Source organism: Desmodus rotundus, chromosome 5, assembly GCF_022682495.2.
Source record: "Desmodus rotundus isolate HL8 chromosome 5, HLdesRot8A.1, whole genome shotgun sequence".
NCBI lineage: Eukaryota > Metazoa > Chordata > Mammalia > Chiroptera > Phyllostomidae > Desmodus > Desmodus rotundus.
Window position 1 is genome coordinate 106,357,898 of NC_071391.1, and position 27,100 is coordinate 106,384,997.

Genomic DNA, 27,100 nt, shown 5'->3' on the forward strand with positions numbered 1-27,100 from the left:
TTTCTGTAACCATGCAGAGGCTTTTTCATTTGATGTAGTTCCATTTGTTTCTTTTTTTCCTTTGTTTTCCCTGCCCTAGGAGATAAAAATAGTGCTACTTAAGATATATGAAATTTTACTGCCTATGTTTTCCTCTAGAATTTTTATGGTACTAACACTAATATTTAAGTCTTTCGTCCATTTTAGTTTATTCTTGTATATGGTATAATTTGGTGGTCTGGTTTCATTTTTATGTACCAGTCCAGGTCTTCCAATAGCAGTTACTGAAAAGACTGTATTTACTCCATTGCATGCTCTTGCCCACTTTGTCGAATATTAATTGAGCATAAAGGCATGGGTTTGTTTCTGACTGTCTGTTCTGTTGCACTGATCTGTGTGTCTGTTCTTATGCCAGCAGCAGACTATTATGATTACAGTGGCCTTGTAGTAGAGTTTGATATCAGGTATTGTATTCCCTCCAACTTTCTTCTTCTTTCTCAATATTGCTGGGGCTATTTGGGGTCTTTTTGGTACCTTATAAATTTTTGAAATATTTGTTCTAGATATGTGAAATATGGCATTGGTATTTTAATAAGAATTTCATTGAATCTGTAGATTACTTTGGTTAGTATGGACATTTTAATGATGTTCTTTCTTCCAAACCATGAACATGGTTTATACTTCCACTTATATATGTCTTCATTAATTTCTTTTTTCAGTGTCCTATAGTTTTCTGAGTACGGGTCTTACATTGTTGGTTAAATTTATTCCTGGGTACATTACTGTGATTGTTATTATTATTATTGCTGAATGCTTTAGCTGTGTTATCTTATTGAATCCTCACAATCAGCCTGCATGTGCAGAGACCACTGTTAGCACCATTTAGCACTTACGAATAGTGAGGGTTGGAGAAGTTAATTTATATGCCGGAGTCTCTAGAAGATAGCTAGATTCAAGCCCAGGATTTCCTAACTCCCAAAGGACCACACTACACTTCCCTTTTTGTTTAAAAAGATTTTATTTATTTATTTTTAGAGAGAGGGGAAGGGAAAGATAAAGAGAGGGAGAGAAACATCAATGTGTGGTTGCCTCATGCAACCTACTGGGGAGCTGGCCCGCAACCCAGAAGTGTGCCCTGACTGGGAATCGCAGGCCTCACGCAATCCACTGAGCTACACCAGCCAGGGCTATACTTCCCTTTAAAGTAATACAATAATTGTATGTGTAGTGGCCAAATAATTGCATGCAGTAAAATATGTGCTTCTGCTGTTGGCTGGGTCTCCAGCTTCATCCTTAGACCTAACTAACTACTAATCAGCTATGTGATCTTGGTTCTGTGGACCTCATTTCCTCATCTATAAAATAGAGGGTGTCAGGTTGATGATCTCTAAAGTGTCTCTCTGCTCTTCAGTTCTTTAAGTCTGTGGTCCTGGGAGTGTAGTTAAGCCAACCTCGCGTTCCTGGGATAATCTTTACTTGGTTGTGAGGCATTACCCTGTGTGTCATCACTAAATTCAACAAATACTTTGTTTAGCATTTTTTTTTACATTTGTGTTCGTGAGGGATATTGTATGTAGTTTTCTTCTTTTGTAATACTTTTGCTGGGTTTTGGTATCACGTTGGTTTTATAGAATGACTTGGGAAGTAGTTTATCGCCAGTTTTCTGTAAGAGTTTGTGTAGTACTGGTATTATTTTTTTCTTAAATGTCTGGACCTGGAGTTTTCTTTGTAGGAAGGTTTTTAAACTAAAATTTTTATTTCTCTAATACATATAGGGCTGTTCAGGTTATCTTTATCTTGAATAAGCTTTGGTACTTTCTTTTCTCAAGGAATTTTTCCATTTCATCTAAGTTGTTGCATTTATAGGCATACAGTTATTCACAGTATTCCTACACCACCCTTTTCTTTCTGTACAGTCTGTAGGTGGATCACCTTTCTCATTCCTGATATTGGCAGTTATTGCTCTCCACAAACCAGCTTTCATAGACTTTCTCTATTTTTCTGGTTTTTGTTTAATTGATTTCACTTTGTTCTTTATTACTTCCTTTATTCTGTTTTCATTCGATTTTATTTACTTTTCTTTTTCTAGTTACTTTAAGGATGAAGCTGACATCATTGATTTGAGCGTTTTTTCCTGTTTTTATACAAGCATTTTATGTATAAATTTCTCCCCCAAGTTTAATTAAATAATATCCCACAAATTACGATATGTTGTATTTTCATTTACTTTAAAATACTTTCTAATTTTCTTTATTTTTTTAAAACATTTTATTTATTTTATTTTTGGAGAGAGGGAAATAGAAGAGAGGGAAAGAAACATCAATGTGTGGTTGCCTCTCACATGGACCCCACTGGGGACCTGGCCTGCAACCCAGGCATGTGCCATGACTGGGAATTGAACTGGCAACCCTTTGGTCTGCAGCCCATGCTCAATCCACTGAGCTATACCAGCCAGGCTTCTTTTTTATTTTTTTTAACACATGAGTTTTAAAAGTCCATTATTTAATTTCTAAATATTTAGGGTTATTCCGGATATCTTTGTTACAGAGTTCCAATTTAATTTTATTGTGGCCAAAGAACATACCTTGGATGACCCGAACCGAAGTTCATTGGGATTTGCTTTGTGGCTTCAGTCACAGTCTGTCTTTGTAAATCTATGCGCCCTTAAAAACAGTGTAATGTGTTGTTGTTGGAAGGACTGCTCGGTGAATGTCAGTTTGGTTCAGTGGATAGGTCGTGTCTGCTATATCCTTGCTGATCACTGTGCTTCATTACCTGATGCCCATTGTCTTGAAAACCATTGTTTTATATTGTTGTCTGCTTTGGTGGTTGTTTCTGGTGGGAGAGTGAATCCGGTCATCGCTGCTCCATCCTGGACAAAAATAGAAGTCGCCTTAACAGAATATACAGGGAATTCTACGGTTTAAGATTAAAATCTATAATGTGGGTAGTTCAGTTCAAGGAGTTGGTAAGCTTTTTCTGTTAAAACCAGATAGCAAATAGTTTAGGCTTTGGGGGCCATACTATCTCTGTTACAACTACTGCGCTCTGCCATTATAACATGAAAACAGCCACAGACACACAGAAATGAGTGAGCATAGCCGTTACCTAGGCTAACTTTATTTACAGAAAGGGGGTGGGCCAGATCTGTCCTACAGGCTAGTTTGCCTACTCCTCATTTAGTTAGTTGGCTCTATGTATTTGTCCACTTTATTATTCCTACTTATATTTATTCCTGTTTATATGCCTTTATTTTATAAGCCATCTAATGGTATCTTGGAAGTCAGTGGATTTATAAGTCTTAAGTAATATTATAGTGTCCAGAATTTGTTAGAATTTTATTTAAATATAATCAGTGTGTTCAAAATAAAACCATATAATAGACAAAGAATACACAGGGGTGGGCAAAAATAGGTTAATAATAAATAATACAGTAATTAGTAAATGATAATACAAGAGTCAACTCTGTGTTTTGCATACTCACAACTGTAAGCTTACTTTTGCCCACCCTTGTTATCTGGTGCCATAAATATGTTCATTCCCTTCGGTCTGGGAATCCAGCTGAGGGAAGCTATCTGAAATGTAGAAAAAGCTACTTGAAAAAGCAGTCCATGACACCGTGGTTTATCGTGGTAGAAAATCAGAAAAACCTAGATGCTGAAGATTGGAGCTAAATAAATGGTAGAACATTCATTTCTTAAGATATTATATAGTTGTTACAAATAGTGTATTTTTTTTTTAAATAGTGGCTTTAAAATGCCAAGTGGCAGTCTGGAAAACCCTCTGACGTGGCGCTGGGAGAAGAACCAGTCCCATGTGCAGTCACAGCTGCGACCTTGTTAACATGTATGTGACAAGCTTGGCATAAAAAAAGATCAAAACTATAGAATAATCTGGTCTGTGTTAGTAATTTTTTTTCTATTTCATAGTGTTGGGCTATGATTATTACTTTACAATTAAATAAAATTAGAAAATAAACCCGTTTTACTACTGTAACAGTTGAGAATTTTCAGTGTTTCTTGAGAGGTTGGTGCAGGGTGTTATTTCTTTGCAAATAGGTGAAAAGGGGAAGAGAGACTCTACTGCACGGACCTCTGTAGAGAAAACCGTGTTTATAATCCAGAGACAGGGAACTCAGCTCGGGCAGTTCATTCGTACTGCCCAGAAGATGAAGTCTTAGGCTGTCTCCAGGCATTTCAGCGTAGTATCTCGAGGGCTTTTCTTTCCACCTAAGAATCTGAGGTCTCTCCTCATTTGTTGAAGGAGCAGATAGAGAAAGAGGGCTTGCCTGTCATTACAGATCTCGAATGACGCAATGTGTGTTCACAAAAGGAATACACCTTTGTAAACTGTCTCCCAGATCAGAAAGTAGGATGTCACCAGCACTCCCAGAGACCCTCTGCGGACCCCTCTCCATGTCTGCCTCTCCCCTAAGGTAGCCACTAGCCTGAATTCTAATACTGTAGGTAAGTTTTGTCTTTTCCTGAATTGTGCATAAATACAGTACTGCAGTAAGTCATATCTGTCTATAGTCACTCATGTCATTACATATGGCAGTGGTTTATTTCATTGCTGTATAGTATAACATTATATGAATATAACACTGCATACCATATTTTTTGGACTATAAGATGCACTTTTCACCCCAAATTTGGGAGGAAAATGGGGGTGCATCTTATAGTCCGAATGTAGCTTACCTGGCTGTGGGGCGGGGGGGTGGGGTGCATGGTGGAGCAGGGTTTTTTTTTCCTGTTCTCCTCCTCTAAAACCTAGGTGCATCTTATGGCCCAGTGTGTCTTCTAGTCCGAAAAATAGAGTATTTATCTATTTTACTATTGATGAACATTGGGGTTCTCTTCAGTTATCTTCATTTGGTTATTACCAATACAGCTACTATGAACATTCTCATATATGCCTTTTTTTTGACATTATATATGCATTTTGATGGGTAAAGAAATTCCAAGGGATCAAATTGCCAGGTCATAAGATCTTTGTTCAACTTTAAATGGTTTAATAAACAGTTTTCCAAAGTGCTTGTAGCCATTTACACCTCAGTCATCAGGGCATGAGAGTTCCGGTTGCCCTTACCCTCATCAGAACTCGATGTTTGTTTGCTCATTTGTTTTCGTGTAATTTTAGCCATCCAGACGGGTGTGTGGTGGCATCTCATTGTGGTTTTTGAAAAATATTTTTATTTATGTATTTTTTAGAAAAAGGGGAAGGGAGGGAGAGAAAGAGGGAGAGAATCATCTATGTGAGAGAGAAACATCGAGCAGTTGCTTCCTCTCACGTGCCCCGACCAGGGATCGGACCCACAAGTAAGGCATGTGCCCTGAGCAGGAATCGAACCAGGGACCCTTTGCTTTGTGGACATTGCCCAACCAACTGAGCCACACCGGTCAGGGCCTATTTTGGTTTAAATTTGCATTTCTTAATGACAGGTGAAGTTAAGCACCTTTTCATATGCTTATTGGCCATTTAGATACCATCTTTTATGAAGTGCTTATTTAAGTCTTTGGCCTGTTTTCTATTCTCTGCCATTTTTTTTTATTGATAGGTAAGAGTTTATTATATATTCTAGTGTGAGTCCATTGCCAGATATACAGGGTGGGTCGAAAGTGGGTTTTTATAGTTATTCGTATGGAAAATAATACAGTAGCTAATAAATAATAATGCAAAAATAAATTCTTGGATCCATAACTGTAAACCTACTTGGACCCCAAGATACTTGCAATATATATAGGGACTAGTCTTTTTTCCCCTTTTACCTAATGCTGTTTTCTAATGATCAGAAGTTCTTTGTATTATGTAACATAATTCATCAATCTTTGCCTTTTATGGCTAGTCCTCTATAAGAACTCTTTGCCTGCCCCAAGGTCCTGAAGGTGTATTGTCTGGGAGCTTTATTGTTTACCTCTTCTCACCTCGGTCCGCTGGAGTTGATTTATGTGGGTATGCCTGATGAGAGGTAGAAGTGAGGATTCCTTTTTCTCCTGTGGTAATAATAGCATCATTTGTTGAAAACACCATTATTTTTCCACTCCTCGTTAGTATCTTCTCTGTCATAAATCAACTAGTTACATGTGTGTTCCCAGCTCTGTTCAGTTCTGTTGGTCTGTCTGATTCCACTGCACCAACACCACGCTGTCTTGTTTATTGTAACTTTATCACAAACCTTGGTTTCTGATAGCAAGTCTCCAGCTTTGTTCTTTTTCAGGACTCTGCTGAGTATTCTTGGCCCTGTGTATTTCCATATGAATTTTAAAGTCAACTTGTACATTTCCACAAAAAAATACCTGCTAGGATTTTTATTGGGGTTATATTACATCTGTTGATCACTTTAGGAAGAATCAACCTATTTATAATATTCAGTCTTCCAAATTATAAACATAGTATGTCTTTCAATTATGTGAAAGTCTTGTACATCTTCCATTAGAGTTATTCCTAGATACTGCTCTCATAACTGCCCTGGCTCCATTGCACACATCTAACAGGGCTACTCCGTGGACCTGGCGACGGCACACAGAGACTACTGATGCCAGCTCCCAGCCCCTCCTCAGCCCTCGGGGCCTGTTATACCAGCCTGTCTGCCCCCTGCCCACCATGTCTTTGGGAATGTATGCCTTGGACCCTTTTGGAACTGACCCATGGTTATCCCTAGGTTTATCTGCCCTTGCTCGGGTTTTCTATGGAGCAGCTGCTTGGGAAATTATCTCCTGGCCTCCTGCTAGCAACCACTTGTTGAGTGGATGGCCACACTGATGGGCCAATTGGGGCGGGACATGGACTCCCTGGCCTTTCAGTAACCGCAGTTAATTCCACTCTCATAAATTTATTTGTGGCGTTAGCTCTGGTAAAAGCTAATTGTGTGGAAGCCATCGGGTTGCCAAGTAGTCACACAATTATTGTGTCCTGTGCTGTGCCTCACACAGGGACTTTGTCACATGGTGCTCCCCACTCAGGTCGCTTTAAGAACCACTTCTAAGTGCCGGTCCTTCTTGTCCATGTCACTTAGGAGGCTTATTCTCTATGGTGTTTACTTAGCCTCAAAGTCTCTAGACCAGGAATGTGTTTGGAACAAGTGACCCTATTAAAAGTTAGGTCAGAACGTGTCACCCCTATGATCAAGACCTACCAAATAGCTTTCCTGTCTCTCAGACGAAAAGCCTCTGCCTGAAATGCATGATCTGACCTCTGCGTGGCTCCCTCCCTCCCCCACTGCCTTCTTCGTGTGAGGCCTTTTCCGCCCATCTGACTTAAAATCCCAAACACTCCCTCCCTCGTTCTGCTCTGGGCCCTCCTTCCATGCTTTATTCTCCCCCAAAACATGGGTCCTCCTCGGGAACGGAGGCGCCACTGAAGGCAGAGGCTATGTTTTGTTTACAATTCTTCCCAGCACCTGGCTGATAGTAAGCACTTGATGTTTAAGTGCTGAATGAATGACTGGCCTTCTCTGTACTCTCCAAATGAGCAGTTCTAGAGCTAAGAGAGAGTGGTCACTTCCCCAGGGCACATGGCCAGTCAGTGATGGAGCAGACACTGGAACACTCCCTTGTCCCAAAGTTTCTTTGCAGCCTGCTTCTCGGTTCGCCACCTCGGGCCTCTGCGAAGCTCCTCAGAGGAAAAGCTCTAGATTCTTAGTCTTTGCATCCATCCTTCCTTTGACCAGGAAGTCAAAGCTGTTCTGTGGGAGGACATTTTTTTCAATTAGTTTACATTCTATATTATTCTGTATATGCTTCAGATGTACAGCGTGGTAGTTAGACAGTCCTGTATTTTACAGAGTGCCCCCCGATACAGCAGGTACGCACTTGGGCACATGCATAGTCATTACGGTATTACTGACTATATTCCCTATGCAGTAGTTTACATCCCCATGACTGTTCTGTAACTACCAATTTGTACTTCTTTTGAGGGGGGGGATTTTTTTAAAGATTTCATTTATTTATTTTTAGAGAAGGGAAGGGAGGGAGAAAAAGCAAAGACAAAACAAACATCAGTGTGTGGTTGCCTCTTGTGCACCCCCTAATGGTGACCTTGCCCACAACCCAGGCATGTGCCCTGACTGGGAATCAAACTGGAAACCTTTTGGTTCACAGGCCCGCACTCAATCCATTGATCCACACCAACTAGGGCCCAATTCGTACTTCTTAATCTCTTCACCTTTTTCACCCAGCCCCCTAGCCCTCCTCCTGCCATCTGTCAGTCTGATCTCTGTACCAATGAGTCTGTTTCTGTTTCGTTTACTTTGTTCTGTGGGAGGACATTATTGACTGTATATAACAATTGTCATTGGTTTTGATGCGGCCTGAAGACAAGGAAGGGTGCTCTGAGATGGTTCTTCAGCCCCCTCCTCCATCCCGGGACCGACGGCCTATAGGACTCACTCTCCTGGCAGAGAGCCGTGTTATGAGCCCCACCATCTCTCCCAGCCCTCCCATCTTTGGTTTTTACCACATACTTGATTCTTTTCACTCTGACCCCACAGCAATTTACTTTTATCCTCTCCTTTTGGTTTATTTAGGAACTTAATATTGGGGGATTGTTCACTTTATAACAAGAATTATTTTAGGGAACAAAAGTCCCACTGAAGTTCTTAGTGGTGTATGTTTGTTTCCGCTCCCAAGCTCCCTCTTCAGTCAGGTAAGTACAATAGTGAGAACCGAGATCAACTTCCCCCACAGAGGTGGAACTTCATTTTTCTTGCTTTACCTACAGATCATTGGAATGGAGTTGTTCAGCTTTTCAGGATGGACAGGGACAGGAAGTCCTAAAAGGGAACTTCTCGTCTTTTCTTCCTGCCATCAGCTTGTCTTCTTTTTCTTCCCAGGTAGTATCCACACTGCTCATAAACATTATCCCAGAGGAGCACATCCCACTGAATTTATCCGGAAAGGCAAAGATCAGTGGGAAAGCCTGGGTGAAGGAGTCTCCTCGGCCTGTTCCCGGCTTTAACCCCAACTCCATGTGCGAGTCCCAGGTATGGCTGCCCAGCCGTTGCAGTTGGAGACTGCGAGTCCTAGGTTTAGATGAATTGATTTAAAACAGAGACAGAGACATGGAAGCACATACACAGAAGCAGATGTAGCTCTTAAGAGAAAGAGTTGTGCCCAATTTGGTATTAGAAAGGTTCACGGCTGATTGCTAGCATTTGGCCCTCAGTATAAAATTTGCAGCTAGCTTGGGAAGGCTTTACAGCAGAAGGCCTATGGACTGGCCTCTGCAAGGCTTGGAAATGCAGAGCCTGTGTTTTCCCTTGAGACCCCTGAGTGGCTGAGGATCAAGGAATTGCTGTGAGGCTTCACTTCTCCCAGCTTTGTGCCTTAGGAACCAGGCCTCACGAGGGCAGGCCGGGGCAGTCAGACCGGGTACCATGCTGCTGCGAGAGAGCAAGACTGTGGCCCACACGAGAGGTTCCCAAGGCCTCTGCATGTTCTTCGTGGGTGTGTTTCCTGAAGTCCCCAGCTCACAGTCCCCAGCTTTTTCACTGGCTCTTAACAGACATTCCATTCGAACTGAAGCTGCCACTTTTCTTTCCCCTGGTAGATCACATGCTTAATGCATGCTGCTTTCTGTAGCCAGAAATCCTTCTTTCAGTTAGCTTCTAATTCATTAACCCCACTCTGTGAAAGTAAAAATTCAGGCCTTAAAAGGACATTCATTGGCAGGTTATGTTGTTCTTATTCCCAGGGTACAGGGAAGGGAGTACCTGCAGGCCAAGGTTATGGTTATGAAGGTTAGACTCTAATAAGTGTTCTCATTTCCAGTCAAAAAGTCTTTGTCAAAGGTACCTGACCTCAAGTCAGTACAGGTGGGGATTGCAGGACATATGAACGCACTGAAATGTCCGTGTGTGGTGTAGTCCCTGGAAAACCTTTTTAATGCTCTATATGTGCACACTTCCTTTATTTAAAAAAAAATGCCTCTTTCCATCAAGGACTTGAGGCAGGTTACAGTGGAAGGACAGGCACAATAAGGCTAATAAAACATGGAGTAAAGGGGAGGGGCGGCTCACACAGGAGGCATCCCCTCCAGCCCAGCACTGGTGGCCATCCCTTCTGCAGGTGATCATCAGGGAAGGGGAGCTGCTCTGCGGGGTGCTGGACAAAGCGCACTATGGGAGCTCCGCCTACAGCCTGGTCCACTGCTGCTATGAGATCTACGGAGGAGAGACCAGCGGCAAGGTTCTCACCTGTCTGGCCCGCCTCTTCACTGCCTACCTACAGCTCTATAGGGGCTTCACCTTGGGTGAGTGTTGGCAAGTGGCTCCTGGGGCCCTTCTCCTGGACAGCATGCCAAGCAGGATATCTCCCAGCTCTACTAACAGCCTTCAGGGGTGCGGCCAGGCCCCTTCCACAAGGATGTCTTTACTTGACAGCCTTGCATCTTGTCAGTGATTTCCACCCCTCCCCCATAGGCAGTGTTCTTCACCATCTACAGCACACTGACCCCTCCGTTCCGATTTCCATTCTCTCTCTTTCTCGCCCCTGTCCCTTGCATTTAGCAGGGATGTCCCACCTTTTGGTGTCTCTGGGCCGCAATGGAAGAAGATGAGTTGTCTTGGGCCACACATTAAATACGTTGCAACACGTAATCACAAACAAAATCTCATAATGTTTTAAATAAATTCACAGTTTTGTATTGGGCTGCATTCATAGCCATCCTGAGCTGCGTGTGCCCCGCAGGCTGCAGGTTGGACACCCCTACACGGTTTTCTGCCCCTGAGTCTGACTTTTCACACTCACCTCCATTCTTCCAGAATTCCCTGGGCGCTCTGTGCTCTGAAAAGGGTCGTCTTTCTTGTTGGAAGTGCCCCACACAGTGGAGGCATCAGTGCTGTCGGGGTGACCCTAAGATGGAAAGAGGAACCACCTTGTTTCCTCCCTAGAAATGAGCACCGTGTTTAGGAAGTTGGCTTTGAGAATGAAAACAAGTGAGCTGTTAATTTTTGTGCACTGGGTAGAACTGAGATCAGAAGACCTCTGCCCAAGGGCTCAGCCCCTCGGTAAGCTTATTCGGGGCTACGCATCCCCAGGTGTACAGAGTGGAGTCCAGGCCTGCCTTCAGTCATCCTGTGAGGGGTAAGGGACATGCTGCACATTGAGCACTGAGCTACAGTGAGTGTGGGGATCGTCCAGTCGATGATACCACTGGTAGTGGAAGTAAGACTCCTTTGTGGATTTGCAGGTGTGCAGACAAGGTGGGAATCCCACAGTGGGCCCGAGGGCCTGCCACTCGCCTGCAGTGGGGCCTCAGTAATTGTATGATATGTGTTAGTTGCGGAAAAGTGTAAATAAATACAGACATGAAAATTATTTAAAGTCACCCAACATTCAGTTGCCAGAGATAACCACCAATATCGATTCGATGCATCTTTCTAGACTTTCCAAGTGCAAACACATTTGGAAAAACGGGGTTCTATATACTATATGCTGTTTTGTAATGTGCCCCGTCTCCCCCATTTCCAAATGTATTTGTAAATACCCTTATGGGTGAACTAATATATAAATCTACATCCTTAGGGCTATGGCTACAGGTTATACCAGTTGTGTAGATATCCTGTAGTTTATTTAACCAGTTCCTGTTGTTAGACATTTAGGTTGTTTCCTGGCTTCAACTATTGCTGGCATGAGCACACCTGATCAGACATCTGTAAAAAATGAAAAGGAGACGATCTCTCACCCGGACTGTGATGAGTCCCAAACCTAACAAATAAGCCCTGCCCACAGCTCTGCTTAGCACATGGCACAAAGAGAAATTGGCCCCAGTGCAAAGAGCAGCCTGGTGCTGCCAGGCTGAGAGGAAGCGTGGCCAAGCTGGACCCGGGCTCTGAGGGAAGGGCAGGCCGGAGATGTTGCCTTTATCCGGCCCTCATAGCCAGAAGGGTCAGCGAAGGGACAACCAGGTGGCCTGGAGCTGACCCCGTGAAAGGACCCACTCTCGTGGTTATAGCTTCCTCACAGAGGGGTATTTCTTTCCCCTCCTGCTCCCACGTGTTCTTCAGAGACCCTCAAGTTTCCAGGACATTACACTGGGAATTCCAGATATCTTAGTCCAGCTTTTGAATAGTGCAGCCATTGTTTCCCTTCCCACTCAGATCTTGGCTGAGGAGCTTTGACCCCAGTTAACACTCACAGACACAGACAGAAAGTAGTTGACTGAAAAATGAAGTAAAAAGACATCTGGCCAAGGTGGGGAATTCCTCGACCCTATGGAGCCGGAAAGACAGGCTTCACTGAAGTGACCCAGCTTTCATCTGGGGAGGAGCCTGCACTGGTGGCCCCTGTCAGCCAGGCTGGAGTGTGTCTGCGAATGTGCCAGCACAGCCATTCTCACAGCTGTGTGGGTGGTCCCTGTAACACCCGACTGCTGGGAGCCAAAGCTGCATGTTTTCTCCCTCCCTCTCTTCTTCCCTTAAACTCAGCTTTTCATCCAAAACCTCTCCTTCACCTCCAGCCCAATCACGCAGCATGCATTTATTGAGTGGAGGCGGGAGAGCTGGTGGCTAAGAGCAGAAGTGTGGACTTGGGCCAGGGTTTACTTTTTAACTGTGTAACCTTGGGCGAGTGGCTCATGTTTGAGCCTTAGTTTTGTCATTTGTAAAATGGAGATTATAATGCTTGGCCTTACACTTGCTTAAGAGATGGGAAGCACTTAAGAGATGGAGGCAGTCTCCTGAGGATGTTAATCATCACTATTTGGGTGCTTCCCAGGTATGTGACACTGTGAAGCCCGGACCTCACTGAGTTTACACCTGGTGAGAAGTCAGGCCCCGTCCCATCTGAGCTTGTGTGTCTCTCTTCACAGGTGTGGAAGACATTTTGGTGAAGCCAAAGGCGGATGTCAGGAGACACAGGATCATCGAGGAGTCCAGCCGCTGTGGGCCCCGGGTGAGGAGGGCCTGGGAGGCCATGGCCTGCCACAGAGGGCGGCTGTCCTGCAGAGTGAAACCCACACCTTCCTCACTTGACTGCTGCCTCCAGCGTGTTCCTTTTCTCATTCCAGGCTGTCAGGGCTGCGTTAAACCTGCCAGAAACCGCATCTTGGGATGAGGTCCGAGGGAAATGGCAGGATGCCCATCTGGGCCAAGACCAGAGGGATTTTAACATGATCGATCTGAAGTTCAAGGAGGAAGTGAACCATTACAGTAATGAGATTAACAAGGTTAGTCTGGCAGCGAGCACACTTACCACCACCATTTTGAATGCTGGTTTTTAAAAAAAAATTACATTTTGATTATCACTCAGGCCCCTTTAAAGCAATTTGGCTGCTTAGCAACTGATGTAGTGAGATGTGAGGTGGGATATGCAACAAATTCATCGCTCTGAGGCGCCAAGGGCCTTGTTCCTGCACCCAGTTAGTGTCTGGGAAGGTCTTCACTTAAGCTGGGTGGGAATGCTTTGCACTTTTTTTTAATGTTTGTATTTTGGGCTGACTACATTAAAGGGGACTAAAAAAAGAATATCTTTCCTGTGGTGTCGCAGCCAGGTGGAGGAACAACAGAACAGGAAGGACTAAAGCCACCATTGCTGCTTGTGTAGCGGAGCCAGGGGTGAAGGCCTAGGTTTAAATCCTAGCTCTGCCATATACTTGCTCTGTGACCTTAGGCAAGTGATGTAACCAGTCTGTGCCTTGTTTGCACACCTGGAGCGCATCCCTGATTGGGTTGCTGAGGGGGTTAAGGTCCTAACCTACATAATGCTCTTAAATGGCAGGAGCACCGTGGAAGTCCTCCAGAGTCTTTGTCTGCTTTCCACGAAGTCTGTTCATGTGCAGTTAAGAAAGGGGAGACTCCCTGCACAAGCCGAGGCCACAGCCCATTTCTCTCTGTCTTCTAGTCCCAGAGCTGGGGCTCCCAGTCCTGTGACTTGAAGCAGCCAGCCTGACCCTCGCCCTGCCTCCTGGGCCTCAGAGCCCAACCTGAGGAAGAGAGGAAGAGGCAAGGCCAACACTCAATAGAAGTCAGTGTTTGACTGGCTTTTAGCAGCCCTTAGGCCGCCAAGAACACAGACTTCTCATTTGTACAAGTTCGTCAGTGAGAGGTTTTGTGCAGAGGAGCCTTCCTGGCACCTCCCGGCAACTGGGAGACTTGTCTTCCAGGCTTGCCTGGGAATGCTGGGTGGGGGCATTGTCCCAGCGGCATCTCAAAATTGCTGCTTTTCTCTCCAGCTCACCTCTTCCCACCCACTCTGCCTCTCCTGTGTTAAGACAGTCTCTGCAACTCTAGGCAGAGGCTTAAATAGACTCAGAGCCCCCTCCCAGCAGCTCCCTAGGCTCCACCTGGGGGTATTGCTTGCCTGCACTGGCCCTAGAACCAAGGCACGGCTCCCACATGGTGCTTGGGCAGCATGTTAGTAAGTGTGAATGTGCTGGGATATTGGTCATCATTGCCAAGCCAAGGCCTTGCTCTGCTGGGGGAATCCACAAGGGCATTGCCTCCGATTTTATTCTTAACCAGCTTCTTTTTAGAATCACAGACTTCATACGTGTCCCCTGTGCTTCTCCTTTTTGCTGCTGTTTGCCAGGGACAGTAATCTTGGGCTTCCTGGCAGATGATGTTAAGATGATGTTAGACCTCTAGGGGTTCTAGAAAGAAGGTTAATGCCAAATGAGACTTCTTAAGTGGGACTTGGTGCTTATTTCTGAATAGTGTGAGTTTGTTGCTTCCACATTCTGGGTTTACCTTCTGAACCTGGGATTTCAAATGGGGGTGAGGCCACTGACCGGTGTGTTGGACCCCGCAGGCATGCATGCCTTTTGGCCTGCACAGACAGTTCCCGGAGAACAACTTGCAGATGATGGTGCAGTCTGGAGCCAAGGGTTCGACGGTGAACACCATGCAGGTGCGAGCGAAGGCGGGCTGGCCGGTTTGCCAGAGGGGGCGGTGATTGCAAGAGGTAGTGTTCAGATTCGTTTCTGATTTTAAAAGGATTAATGTTGTGTATAAAGTGCGGCAGGTACTGAAAAATATAAAAGCCTGTGGAAACCAGTACAGGAGCTTACCGCTGTTAACAACAATGTCATAAGTAAATACATATGTAAGTATCCAGACATGACATATAATCCAGATAGATGTTGTAAGTTTACACACTATATTACTGTATTACATATATTTACATTGTGTATAAATACTCTGTGTGTGTGTGTGTGTGTGTGTGCGTATAATCTTAACTGAGACCCTGCAGTTTTGCATGATCTGCTTTTTTTCCATTTAGTATTTTAAGTATTGTCCTAGAGGTCTCTAACCCTTAATTTGAGGCCCATTATCTCCTCAGGTTACCTCAGTGCTGTGGCAGCATTTTCACAAATCTTAGCAACTTTTTCCCCCTTTTTTAGAAGTTTGCTGAAGAGTGCAGTACCAGAAGGCAGACCAAGCCCACGTGTAAACCCTGCAGCGCTTTCCCCCTTCAGAGGGCCCGAACGAGCAGGCCTCACCACGGCCTCTTTCATCTAAGGGTTTTGCCAATTTGATTCTGCTGCCATAGTTCCAATTTTGTCCAGAAATGTAACAACTACTTGATGTTTCATAATTTAAAAAAATTTTACAAAGCTCCTTCATTTTTGTCACCAAAGTAATAATACCTTTGAGAGAGATTTGTGAAACAGCTAGCCCGGGGCTGAGATCCTGGGCGGACATTTCCCACATTGACGGCCTTGAGACGGTCTTGGGGCCACCTCACTGTTTGGTGACCCAGAGCAACGGGGATGGGCATCAAAGGCAGAAGGCCACCAGGAAGCCCCCTTGACTAAACTGAAATCAAGACACACTGTTCTCCTTGGCCCTCCCCGCCCCCTGCCAAAGAAAAAATTTGGGCAGTATTATTCTGTTTTGGCCTTAGAATTTAAGGGTCACAATAAATTACTTTCCTGCAGGCCTCAGCCTCAGTTTCCCCCTGAGGACCAGCACTCAGGTCCCTTCCAGGAAAATATGCCACACGATGATTCTGAAGCATGGCTTCTTTTCAAGCCCACGTACAACTGACCCCAAATGTGAAAAATCCCCATCAGTCAACAGAAGGGAAACAGATTTATTTTCTTGAAACATAAGCTTCCCTGGTTCATTCACAAATCTAGGTTGACCTTTAAAAACTCAGTTTCCATACAGTTTTGTTTTTGAAGAACACACCTCCCTCTCGTGCTGGGACAAGGCATTGTGTTGATCTTGGGTTTCCTTCCCCCCAGATCTCGTGCCTGCTGGGCCAGATTGAATTGGAAGACCGGAGACCCCCTCTGATGGCATCTGGCAAGTCACTGCCCTGCTTTGAGCCTTATGAATTCACCCCCAGGGCTGGCGGCTTCGTCACTGGCAGGTTTCTCACCGGCATCAAGCCTCCTGTATGTATTTTGGTTTTCCTTTTGGCTTTTCCCCTCACTTCTAGGCCCAGTGGTAGTAGGGCATTGACTCACCCCAACAGCTTTTAGCCAGGACAACCAAGAAATAAATACCCAGCCATTTGCTGCTTACCCACTAGCCCCTGCGGCCTGCGAGGACCATAAGGATGCAACCATGGCGTGTCCACCATTGTGACGCCAGAGCCTGGCACAGTGCCTGGAACATGTCAGGAGCTCAGTGAGTGTCTGCTGATAAAAGAAGATGAATAAGACCAATCTCAGTTCTACCTTCTCCTGCTGTGCTCCCTGGCTTAACCAGTTCTTACTTGCATTTGAAGGCAGCAGAGGAAGGCGACCCCTCAGTGGGTGCTCTCAGGTGTTGAAGGGATCATCACAGAGATTTATTTCACAAAGCCCCCCAGCAGAATGTGACGGCCCCTCCTTCACAGTGGGAAAATTGGCTAGCTGTAGTAAATGTCTAGTGTTCCCTTGGTCAGCAACAGGATTCTCCCCTAAGAGGGGGGTTTCTCCTCAGACTCATCAGAAATGGCTTTTCTAAAGACAGCACCTTTGGTTCTCTGGACTCTCACATTTCTGCAGTGATGACTGTTAACGGTCAGACAACAGCCCAGGCTGTGAATAGGACAGACCCCTTGTTTCAGTGCTGTCAGCTGATCCAGGGGCTTGGACCTCGATCCCATGTCAATTCTCCAGTGATCAGCCATGGCCTCTGGCAAAGGATGGTGGAGAGCTGGCGTAGACCAGAATTTTTTAAACTGGTTGCGACCCCTTAGTAAGTCATGAAGTCATTGTGATAGATAGGGACTGGCATTTCTTTATGTAATGAAAAGAGGGTAAGATGGTAAGAGAGCATAAGGGATGGAGTAGTTTCATGAAGTCCTAGTTTGCATTATGTATCTTCATGTGTGTTTGTGGATATGTGTATGTGTTTGCTGATTACTGTTGTAAATGTATTTCTTACTGTGGGTTGCAATCAAAAAGTGTGGAAGATACCCTGTACCTCTGTGAACACCATGGAGAGTGGAATTCAGACGTGTGGGCTGAACCAGTGACGAGCACCAGTGCCTCTTCTGTTTGGAAAATGGGGCGCGGGGTGTAATGCTGAGGATGGCGTGCCAGCTAGACACCTGGCCCCTAAACAGGACCTGTTATGTCCCATCCTCTTGTCCCTCTGCTCTCGGGCAGGACAAGACAACAGTCACCACAGGGCAGGGGCAGAAGTCACTGGGGCCATTAGAGCCCTCGCAGGCCCTAGGAGATCAGGCAGGGCTGCCGGAGGCGCTCTTCCGGAAGCACGCTGTCCTCACTGCCACCTCTGGGACCTGGGTCCCGCTTCTCTGGCAGGAGTTCTTCTTCCACTGCATGGCGGGAAGAGAGGGCCTGGTCGACACCGCTGTGAAAACCAGCCGCTCCGGCTACCTCCAAAGGTAAAAGGCACCTGCTTTGCCACCTTTAGATGGGATCAGCATCCCAGTACCCTTCACGTCGGTCATCTTTCACATTTTCAGTGACAATTCACTTAGAATGTTTTTGGATGAAAAAACTTCTTTAAAATTTCCGTGGTTATCCTGAGACAAAAAAAAATAGCATATATTCTTCTCTTCCCCTTTTAAAGGATTAATAGCACATGCTCTCAGAGGCTTAGCCAAGGGGCCCTGCCCCCTGCCCAAGGGAAGTTACAGGTATGGGAAAGGTCTCAGTAGTGGTGGGGTGGCCCTCCGCCCTAGGAGGGCTCAGCATTTGGGACGGACAGGGTGCCAGGCCCAGGGCCCTGCCTGTAAGCCTGTGGTTGGAGTTACTGTTTCTCTGGATACAGGTGTCACTTGGGGTTCCCTGGCATAGACCTACTTGTTTTCTGTCATCTCTGGGAGGAAAGAAACAAGTAGCCACTCTAACTGGCCTGTTCGAGCAGGTTGGGGGGAATGAAGCTTGAATCTGAAGAAGGCCTCACTCCAGAATGCCTGGCAGGCAGGGTGGCGTTTTTTGGTAACGGTTTTTCATGAGCCCAGAGAACCTGTGCTGGTGGAAAGGTGGTGGGCAAAGGGAGAGGCTGCAAAAATAAGTCCTTGTGCCTTGCAGGCCTGGTTTTAAGTTGACTCCTGGACAGGAGGGCAGAGCTCCTTTCTATCTCCCCTGCAAAGGCCTGCCCCTGCCTGTCTGCCCCAGCTTCCTCCTTTCTTCTGCTTCCGAGCTCCAGACTCCCCCAGGCTGCAGCCCTTATTTTGGTCCATTGCCCTTGACTCACAGAACTGCAGCCTGTGGGGTTGGCCTGTCAGTGAGGAGCCCGTCTGCCACACTGGCTGCTTTTAGTACAGTGGGGTGAGCTCCCCACTGGGGGCGTGGGTCACACGTCCAGTTCCTTCCCTGAGCAGAGGTGACACCCACCCCACCTCCATCCTTTTAGTTATTTATTTACTTTATCGTTATTTTTAATCCTCACCTGAGGACATTTTTTCTTTGCTTTGAGAGAGAGAGAGAGAGGGAGGGAGAGAAACATTGATGTGAGAAAGTGTAGAAAAAGGTAGAAATCAAATGATCGGCTAAGTCTGGGGGTGGGAGTACCCAAGGCCATTTGAGTGCAGGGTGGGAAGAAGGAGGGTGTGGGGACCCTGACTGGAGCGGAAGAGCAGCAGCCATTGGACAGAGGGCACAGACACCTCAGGACCCATCTGCTGGTGGGGGTTCCTGGTGGAGAAGGCAGGGGCAGGGCTTCAGACAGAGGGCTGGAGGTACAGGCTAGAGGTTGGAAGGCTGCCTCCAGTGGGTGGCAGTGGGAAGGAAGAGGCAGATGTGGCAAAGATGTGGGGAAAATTGGCTAAAATTTAGGACTGAGAGGCAGGGTAGCAGCAGACCCAGCTGAGTTTTCAGGCCTTGGTGGCAGCACAGTGACAGAAAGCAAGACGCTATAGAGGGGAGGCAATGTGTGGGTGGCGTGAGGGGGCAGCAGCAGGATATTCAAGTAGACACGTTTCAGTGGACTCTTGGATGAGGCCTGAAGCTTGGGAGAGACTTGGAGATGCAGCCTTGAGAGGCCTTTGCTCTGCTGAGAGCTTGAGCCCTGTGAGGTGAGTAGAGCCGAGCAGGGCGCTGGCAACTCACACATCAGCATTTTCAGCAGAGAGGAAGTGGGTGCTCAGCATCAACCTTGCCAGGCAGGCTGGGTGCCAAGAATACAGTGGTGACTAATACTGAGCTCTGTCCTTGGAGCTTGGGGGAACAGTGGCTCTTAGGAAGCCTCTTAAAGTGGCAGGAGGAGAAACCAAGGCAGAGGGGCCAGCACCAGGGCAGCAAAGGGGAGGTTGAGGTAGGTGGCTAACCACTGGGAGAACCGAGGGGAAAGGGTTCTGGGTTCAGGATATCACATCTGCATTTAGTTCCTAATGCCTGTTCAGTGTCCCTGACTGGCAGCATCTCTAGGCTGACAGCTCTGGAGAAGCACTGGGTGGGCAGATGGCCCCACTGCTTTGCCTGCCTTGTGCCTGTAAGGACACTGATCCCTGGGGAGCTCTGCAGTGTGACAGAGTGAAATGGCAGGCAGTAGTCCTGGCAGCGGGGGCTGCAGAGGGGAGCTAGGGCCCAGCAGTGGCAGCCAACCTCTCAGGCACACAGCTGCAGCTGCTCGCTGGGAGATGCTGTAGCTCAGAGCCTGGGGCCTTGGAGGCCGACAGTCCTAGAGTGGAGCTTTGCTGTAGAACAGCAGTCCCCTTTCCACCTCCCGCTGCCTCCCCCAGGCCCCACCCTGGGAGTGGTGAGCCTGGTGGGCCCTGAGCCAGGTCTCCATACAGGTGCATCATCAAGCATCTGGAGGGTCTCGTCGTCCAGTATGATCTGACAGTCCGAGATAGTGATGGCAGTGTCGTGCAGTTCCTGTATGGGGAGGACGGCCTGGACATCCCCAAGACTCAGTTCTTACAGCCCAAGCAGTTCCCCTTCCTCGCCAGCAACTATGAGGTGGGTGCCAGACCCCCAGCAGCCAGGGGTGGCGGGCCCTCCAAGCTTTGCCCCCAGCTATAGTGGCCGTAGAGGATAGAGCTGAAAGAGTTTATAAAGCACCAGTTGATGCTGTGAAACACTTGCCGTTTTTATACTCCGTCTATGGACTCTGAGATGGCAGAAAGGCGTGAGCACCTCCAAAACAACAGCTGCCGTTAGGGGCATTTGCGGGACCCTAACGTAAGCACACTGTGGACAGTGTCTGGGTGTCTCCCTCACTGTAACCTGGGGAAAGGGGCCTTTCTTCCTCTGCATGTGTCACAGCTGAGGCAGCTGAGGACCAGAGCTGTAGTGAGCGGCTGGTGAGTGGCACAGCCACACCCATGACACAGGCGTGTGGTTTTCATGCCATACCTCACTGCCCCAGGAGTGACCATCACGGTTGACTGAGCAGTCACCCCATTTTGTTGGGGGGGACACTGAAACTGATGAGGCCTATCCAGAGTTACGCGGCAGGTGGCCAGATTAAGGTTGCACTCAGTGCCAGCTCCTTTCCATCCTAGCACCTACCCCAGAGCTCTGGGGCATCACTTGTTCTTCCTTCCTAGAAACTCCCCTGTGTCCTGAAGGGGTTCTCTGTGCGCCATTCTCTCCCCCGACCGCTCAGCTCCTGGGACCATGTCTCCCAAGAGCTCCCGAGTCTGGTTTGCACAGAGAGGGGACCCTCTGAAAGATGTCATGAGAGCTCCACACAGGCCATCTTGGGCCCGTGAAGTTGTGTGACGTGGCCCTCGGGTCATGCTTTCATCTTTTTGGTCTTGTGTATGTGTGTGTGGGTTGTTCGTTTATTTAGGTAATAATGAAATCGAAGCATCTCCATGAAGTTTTATCCAGAGCAGATCCCCAAAAAGCTCTCCGCCACTTCAGAGCCATCAAAAAATGGCAGAGCAAGCATCCCAACACCCCACAGAGAAGAGGTGCCTTCCTGAGTTATTCCCAGAAAGTTCAGGCAGCTGTGAAAGCCTTGGACCTCCAGGACACGAATCAGCTTGGCCGCAGCCCCGGGACTCACCAGGTAACTCGGGGGGGCCATTTCCCCAGTGCCCAGCGCATATAGGCCTCAGCCAGGAGGTGAGGGAGTGAGGGGTTGTCTCCCTAATAGAAGGTATAAGGATGAAGGCTGGCTTCAATTGCTGTCAGGAAACACGTGGCACTCAAATAGCAATTGAAGGAGGGCAGTCTGCAAAGGTGTGGGCAGGGTTCAAGGAAACTAGCTGGGACTGTTACCCTTGGTCCCCCGCCACCCAGGAATGAAGGAGCAGGGCGGTGGCTGTGGGCAGAGGCTCCTTAGAGAGGGTGGGAGGTGAATGCCAGGGTTCCCTCTCTCACCTTCCCCTCTCTGCTGGGACCCGGGAGGCAGGGGGCACTGTGAAGCAGCTGCTGTGGGACAGCCTTGGGGTACCGGGGGTGTGAAAGCCCAGAGAGGTGCAAACAGGGATCACTTGGCTCACCATGACTGTCCTGGTTAGCCTAGGGCAGTCCCGGCTTCGCCTCTTATCCTAGTGTTATTATTAGTAGTGCCCTGTATTATTCTGAAAGAGCCCTGGTTTGGACGTTAACTTACCGGTCACCCTGCCTGTGTTTGCATGGCCCTGGACGAAGAGCCTGTAGAATGGTAGTCAAGCAGCCAGGCCTGGGACAGATTCCGTTTCCCCCTATTTTAAATGTTGAGTTGGTTTTTTCTTTGTAATCAGGGCTCTTGTCTGTTTCCCCCACTCTCACTTGAAGCCACTGCCTTTGATTCTCCTTATCCTACTGGATGTCCCAGGAAAAGAAGCCATTCCTGGTGTCCTCCAGTGTGGCTGAGCCCCGTCCTTCCTTGCAGATGCTGAGGATGTGGAGTGAGTTAGATGAGCAGAGCCGAAGGAAATACCAGAAGAAGGCAGCTCCTTGTCTGGACCCCAGTCTGTCTGTCTGGCGCCCAGACATCTACTTTGCATCGGTGTCAGAAACATTTGAAAAAAGGGTGGATGATTATATTTGCGAGTGGGCATCTCAAGCAGAGAAGAGTTTTGAGAAGTCAGATCTTTCTCTTGACAGGTAATGACATTGATTTGTTGCTCGGTACGTGCAAAGGAAAAAATCTGCTGTCTGGCCCTTCCCTGCCCACTGCAGAAGAGGAGGGCAGCCTCCTGGGTTCGAGACCCCAGCAGGAGGGAGGGAAGTGAAACAGAAGGGCACCTGGGGGCCCTGGGACAGGAGACAAGAGCAGGTAGGCAGGAGTGGACATCTTCATCTGGGCCAGGACAGAGAAGAGAGCTCTGGGGACAGAGGCTTGCAGAAATGGCCCCTCTCAAGTTCAGTGTGATGGGTGTGGCTAATTCAGAGTCAGGGAGCCCAACTGCCACTCCGTGGCCACCAACTCTCCAACTGAGGGCAAACCATTCTCCCTTCGTGACACCATGTCTTAGCCTTTTGTGAGGGGTTGGATCTTATTACTCCAATGATCCTTTGAGCTTTGGGTTTCAAAGCCTTAAAGAAGAAGGACCACATGCTGTCCTCAGTTTGCGTATTTTCGCACACGAAAAATAAAACCGTAAAAAAAGAGTCCTGTGGTCTTAGCAGTGGGAAGCCAGACACAAACCAGCACTGAGCCTCAACGGAGATAAAACATCCAGAGTGCCCCCAAAGGAATGCCTGCTGGGGGCTGGTCTTGGGGGGTAGTCAGGGGTCCTTCCCACTTCGCTCACGAAGCCTCGCCTGAAGAGCTGGAAGACTGAGATCACCTGCTGTATCCTGGCTGCTGGTCTTGCCCCTGGTGAAACCCGCCAGGTGCCTGGAGAGGGTGACACAGCCCAGGGACTACCACTGGGAAATGAGACTCAGGAAGAGCAAGGAGCAGAGACAGACACTGGAGGAGAAGACCTAGATGGGAGTGACGGGGCTTTCTCTGTACCCCTTAAAGTGATTCCTCCAGCCAGGCCTCAGATTTCCAGATAGAATAGGTCATGCTGGTTAACACAGCTGCCAGTGGTGCTTTAAGTCCTGGGTCCCCCAGCCCCTTCGCTTGCTCCCCTGCAGCTCAGGGTGCTGCTCTTTACTCTCCGAAAGTCCATGTTGGTCCTCCCTCCAGCTGCACATCAGCGGTGTGGAGAGGTTGGGCCTGGGAAGCATCACACGGGTTTGCAGGGCCAAGAGGGGACTGCAGTTCTGCCTCAATGGCTCTTGCGGGGACGTGTCAGCAAGTAGCATGCTCTGGGTGCAACTCCAAAGTTCCTGGGAGTATCTGAAGGTTTTTTTCTGACAGGAATACTGATGTGTGCTCAAACCTCAATGGATTGAAGTAATTGGGAGACAAGACACATCAGGTTATGAAAAGTGTGACTTTTAAAAGGAACTTGCATAGAGGCGTTTTGTTGACTTCTTCTGCATTCACACATTCGTCCACTTAGTCTCCATTTGTTGAGCCTTTCCTTATGCCGTGTGTGTGTGTGGGGGGTACTACAGTATTCCCACGGCTGTTCTAAAAGGAAAGACGGCTAGTAATTACAAAATTCTAAAGCACGCATATCTCTGATGTGGCAGTGGTTTCACTAATGGAGAAAATAAACGCACCTGCCACCTGTCCTCCCAGTCCCCATAGTCGCTCAGTGAACCTTTTTCTAGTTAATACGGCAGGAGGTTTAAGCCTTCTCCAAACTGTCCCAACTGAGGGGGGGAAGGAATTAACAAAGGAAAATGTGACTGGTGAGCTCAGACATTCTCACTGCTTTGGGGGTTTGTGCTGGCGCAGTGTGGACGCGTGACATTCTTGGAGGACATAAGCAGTCGAAGCACAGGCATCTAGCGCTTTAGTCACCCCCCTGGGATCTACTGGGTAATTTAGGACATTTCAGGGTCACTACCAGGAATTTAAGGGTTAGAGGATCACTTGTTAGCAATTGCCAGCCCAGAAAGGAGAAGGAATAGTTCCATGCACCCCAGTTTTGGGTGGTGGGAACACGTCCCGACAGCGCTCTAACAGGGCAGCGTCTGCTCCTAACCTCTGTTGTCCCCTGCCCGGTTTCCAGTTTGAGGACCCTGCTGCAGCTGAAGTGGCAGCGCTCGCTGTGCGACCCGGGCGAGGCGGTGGGCCTGCTGGCTGCCCAGAGCATTGGGGAGCCCTCCACACAGATGACCCTGAACACCTTCCACTTCGCTGGCAGAGGCGAGATGAATGTCACCCTGGGCATTCCGAGGTAGGCTACGAGGGTGCCTGATGTGGGTCTGTCCTAGCCCACTTTTGGGGAAGAACTCATTTAATTAGAGTGTGGGTGCCTGACTAAAAGACAGGGTCTCATCAAAGTGGGGATCAGGGTTGGATTTCCAGAATCCAGCTTTTCTGTGCAGTTTCTGTGGGTGACCTCTTAGAATCTCCATTTATCCCTCTGCCAACTCTTGTGTCAGAGTAACACGGGGTGGTTGTAAAACTTCATACTCCTGGGGTCAGGACTCAGGAAGATGATGTTCGCAAGCCCCATCCCGTGCCACCTGGTTGCCCAACTCTGGGGCACCACCCACCTAGAATGTGGCCTACAGTGGCCCTGGCCCTTCGGAAAAATGTATTCATCTGGCAGGATGGTGGCCAGGAGGCGAGAGGAAAGAACGGGCCACTTGCATTTTTTGCCTGGCCTTGCCATCTTCTCAGGTTCCTTAGCTTCCTCAGCCTCAGGATCCTCGCCTGTGGGGGACCCACCCTACTGTGGAGTCAGGCTGAGCTCACGGGCAAGGCCTGGAGCATGGTGCCTGCACCCAGTAGGAGCACTGCAGACGCTAATTACCTTTCATTCATTCCGTAAGCTCTTAGTAAGCACCTGCTGTACGCAAGGCACAGGTGATAAGAAGCAAGAATAAGACACAGGCCTGTCCTTAAGGAAACATGCTCCAGTGGAGGAAACTGATGGGAGTCCCTTGCTGTCACTCCCCGGGCCAGAGCGGGGACTTTTCCCTGCAAGACCCCAAGGTCTCTCTCAGATCCCAAAGAGCTCTGACAAGAAAGGCCTCACACAGGTAGGGGATCTGGGTGCCTCTTTGTGATCAGATGCCCTTGTTCTGTGACAGGTTGAGGGAGATTCTCATGGTGGCCAGCGCCAACATCAAGACACCCATGATGAGCGTGCCCGTCCTCAACACCAAAAAGGCACTGAAGAGAGTCAAAAGCCTGAAGAAGCAGCTCACCAGGGTGTGCTTAGGGGAGGTAATTGTCCCTCAGACCTGCTGTAGACAGGGCAAGCCTTCTCCTGTGTCCTCCCATCCGTGAATGATGGCTTCGCGGGTGGTTCAGACCCTGGCCTTAGACTCCCACCAATGAGAGGGAAGCTCTCCCTGCCAGGTGCTGAGCAGGGATGGGCCAGCAAGCTGTAAAAGTAAGCATTAGCTATGTAGCATTCTCGGGTGCCTTAAAATACAAACACTTCCTAGGCTAGCCCTGCCAGAGCCATGGCCCACCCCCTGCAGCCTTTCTCTGGGGGTGGCCTATAGGCTGTGGGCCCAAATCCCAAAGAAACTCCCTCCAAGTCCTCAGGCTTTCCATGACCCACCTGTAATGCCTTGGTACCTGGGCCAGTTGGGTTCTCCCTGTGTGTCTGGGTCTAGGTGTTGCAGAAAATCGATGTCCAGGAGTCTTTCTGGATGGGAGAGAAACAGAACAAGTTCCGGGTGTACCAGCTGCGGTTTCAGTTCCTGCCCTACACGTATTACCAGCAGGAGAAGTGCCTGAGACCCGAGGACATTCTGCACTTCATGGAAACAAGGTCAGGACTCCGGCCGCTTTGTCGGTGGACTTTGTTGTGAATCTTGAGCCCTCTTGGCTGAGGGACTCTCGGAGATTAGGGCTCAAGAACACAAATTAGTTCTTTGTGGGAAGGGCTCAGGAAAACAGCAAGCCCTGCAGGCTGACCTGGAAACCACCCCCCTCCTGTGTCTTGCAGGTGTGACTGCACTGACCACATACCACTTCCTAAACCCTGTTCCTTCTGGGTGAAGAGTCTGGTGTTCTTGGGTTTGAAAGCTCTGAGACATGGGAGTGTGTGTCCCCTGAAAGAGAAATGAGCCCCATCACAGTGGTGCTGCTGTGGTGTCAGACCAGTGCTTGGTGTTAATTTTTGACATGATGTAATTCCAGGCAGCTGATGATGTAATGCAGTTTCTGATACATTTGTATCCTGTTAAGAGCAGTATGCCTGTGGCCCACTGCTCATAAATGCCAGTTCTGTAACTGGGGTTTCCTCCACTTCCCAGAGAGAAATTCTAGGTGCCTTCTGGTGGGGAGAATGAGGATCCTTTTTCTCTCAGGTCCAAGTCACTGTTGGGCATTTGAAAACCACAGGCCACACTGCGGAGTACGTAGCAGTGGGAGGGTGGGGCCAGCCAGGCGGAGCCAGTGAAACCCTTTGACTAGCCAGCTGACCACAGACGGAGGGATGCAAACTGAAGTGGCTGCAGGGCCCCGAGGGTGGCAGAGGCCCGTGAAGCAGGTTGGGAAGCCCGAGGCAGACTAGAGTGTGCAGAACCTGCCCCCAGTGGGTGGGAACATGGGCCAGATCTTCTGATTCAAAAACTAAGAAAGAAAAAGCCCCCTACCCCCAATCTTTTTTCTGTCTTTGGTGGTTTAGTTACTTGCTTTTGCTTTTGTAAGTAAGAAGTCTCCTAATTTTTAAATATCAGCAACTAACGTACGTATCTTTTTAAAAGCCTGGTGAGGCCCAAATAGATCCCAACTGTTGGCAGGAGTTGGGCGCAGACCACTGACCACGGCTTCTAATCTACACCACTGGTCAGGTCTTCTCCGTGCTGG

At 48.0% G+C, this 27,100-nt stretch overlaps 1 protein-coding gene across 1 annotated transcript in view; it reads left to right on the forward strand.

The window, feature by feature from the left end:
• Positions 1-27,100, forward strand: part of POLR1A (RNA polymerase I subunit A) — an 83,764-nt gene that overhangs the window by 43,426 nt on the left and 13,238 nt on the right. Inside the window, exons 15-27 of the mRNA XM_024558484.4 lie at positions 8,810-8,959; positions 10,044-10,227; positions 12,787-12,869; positions 12,985-13,143; positions 14,724-14,822; positions 16,162-16,314; positions 17,677-17,759; positions 20,118-20,283; positions 21,119-21,340; positions 22,151-22,365; positions 24,336-24,503; positions 25,366-25,501; positions 25,900-26,057. Coding sequence (XP_024414252.2) covers positions 8,810-8,959; positions 10,044-10,227; positions 12,787-12,869; positions 12,985-13,143; positions 14,724-14,822; positions 16,162-16,314; positions 17,677-17,759; positions 20,118-20,283; positions 21,119-21,340; positions 22,151-22,365; positions 24,336-24,503; positions 25,366-25,501; positions 25,900-26,057 — 1,976 coding nt within the window. The remainder of the gene's footprint in view (positions 1-8,809; positions 8,960-10,043; positions 10,228-12,786; positions 12,870-12,984; positions 13,144-14,723; positions 14,823-16,161; positions 16,315-17,676; positions 17,760-20,117; positions 20,284-21,118; positions 21,341-22,150; positions 22,366-24,335; positions 24,504-25,365; positions 25,502-25,899; positions 26,058-27,100) is intronic.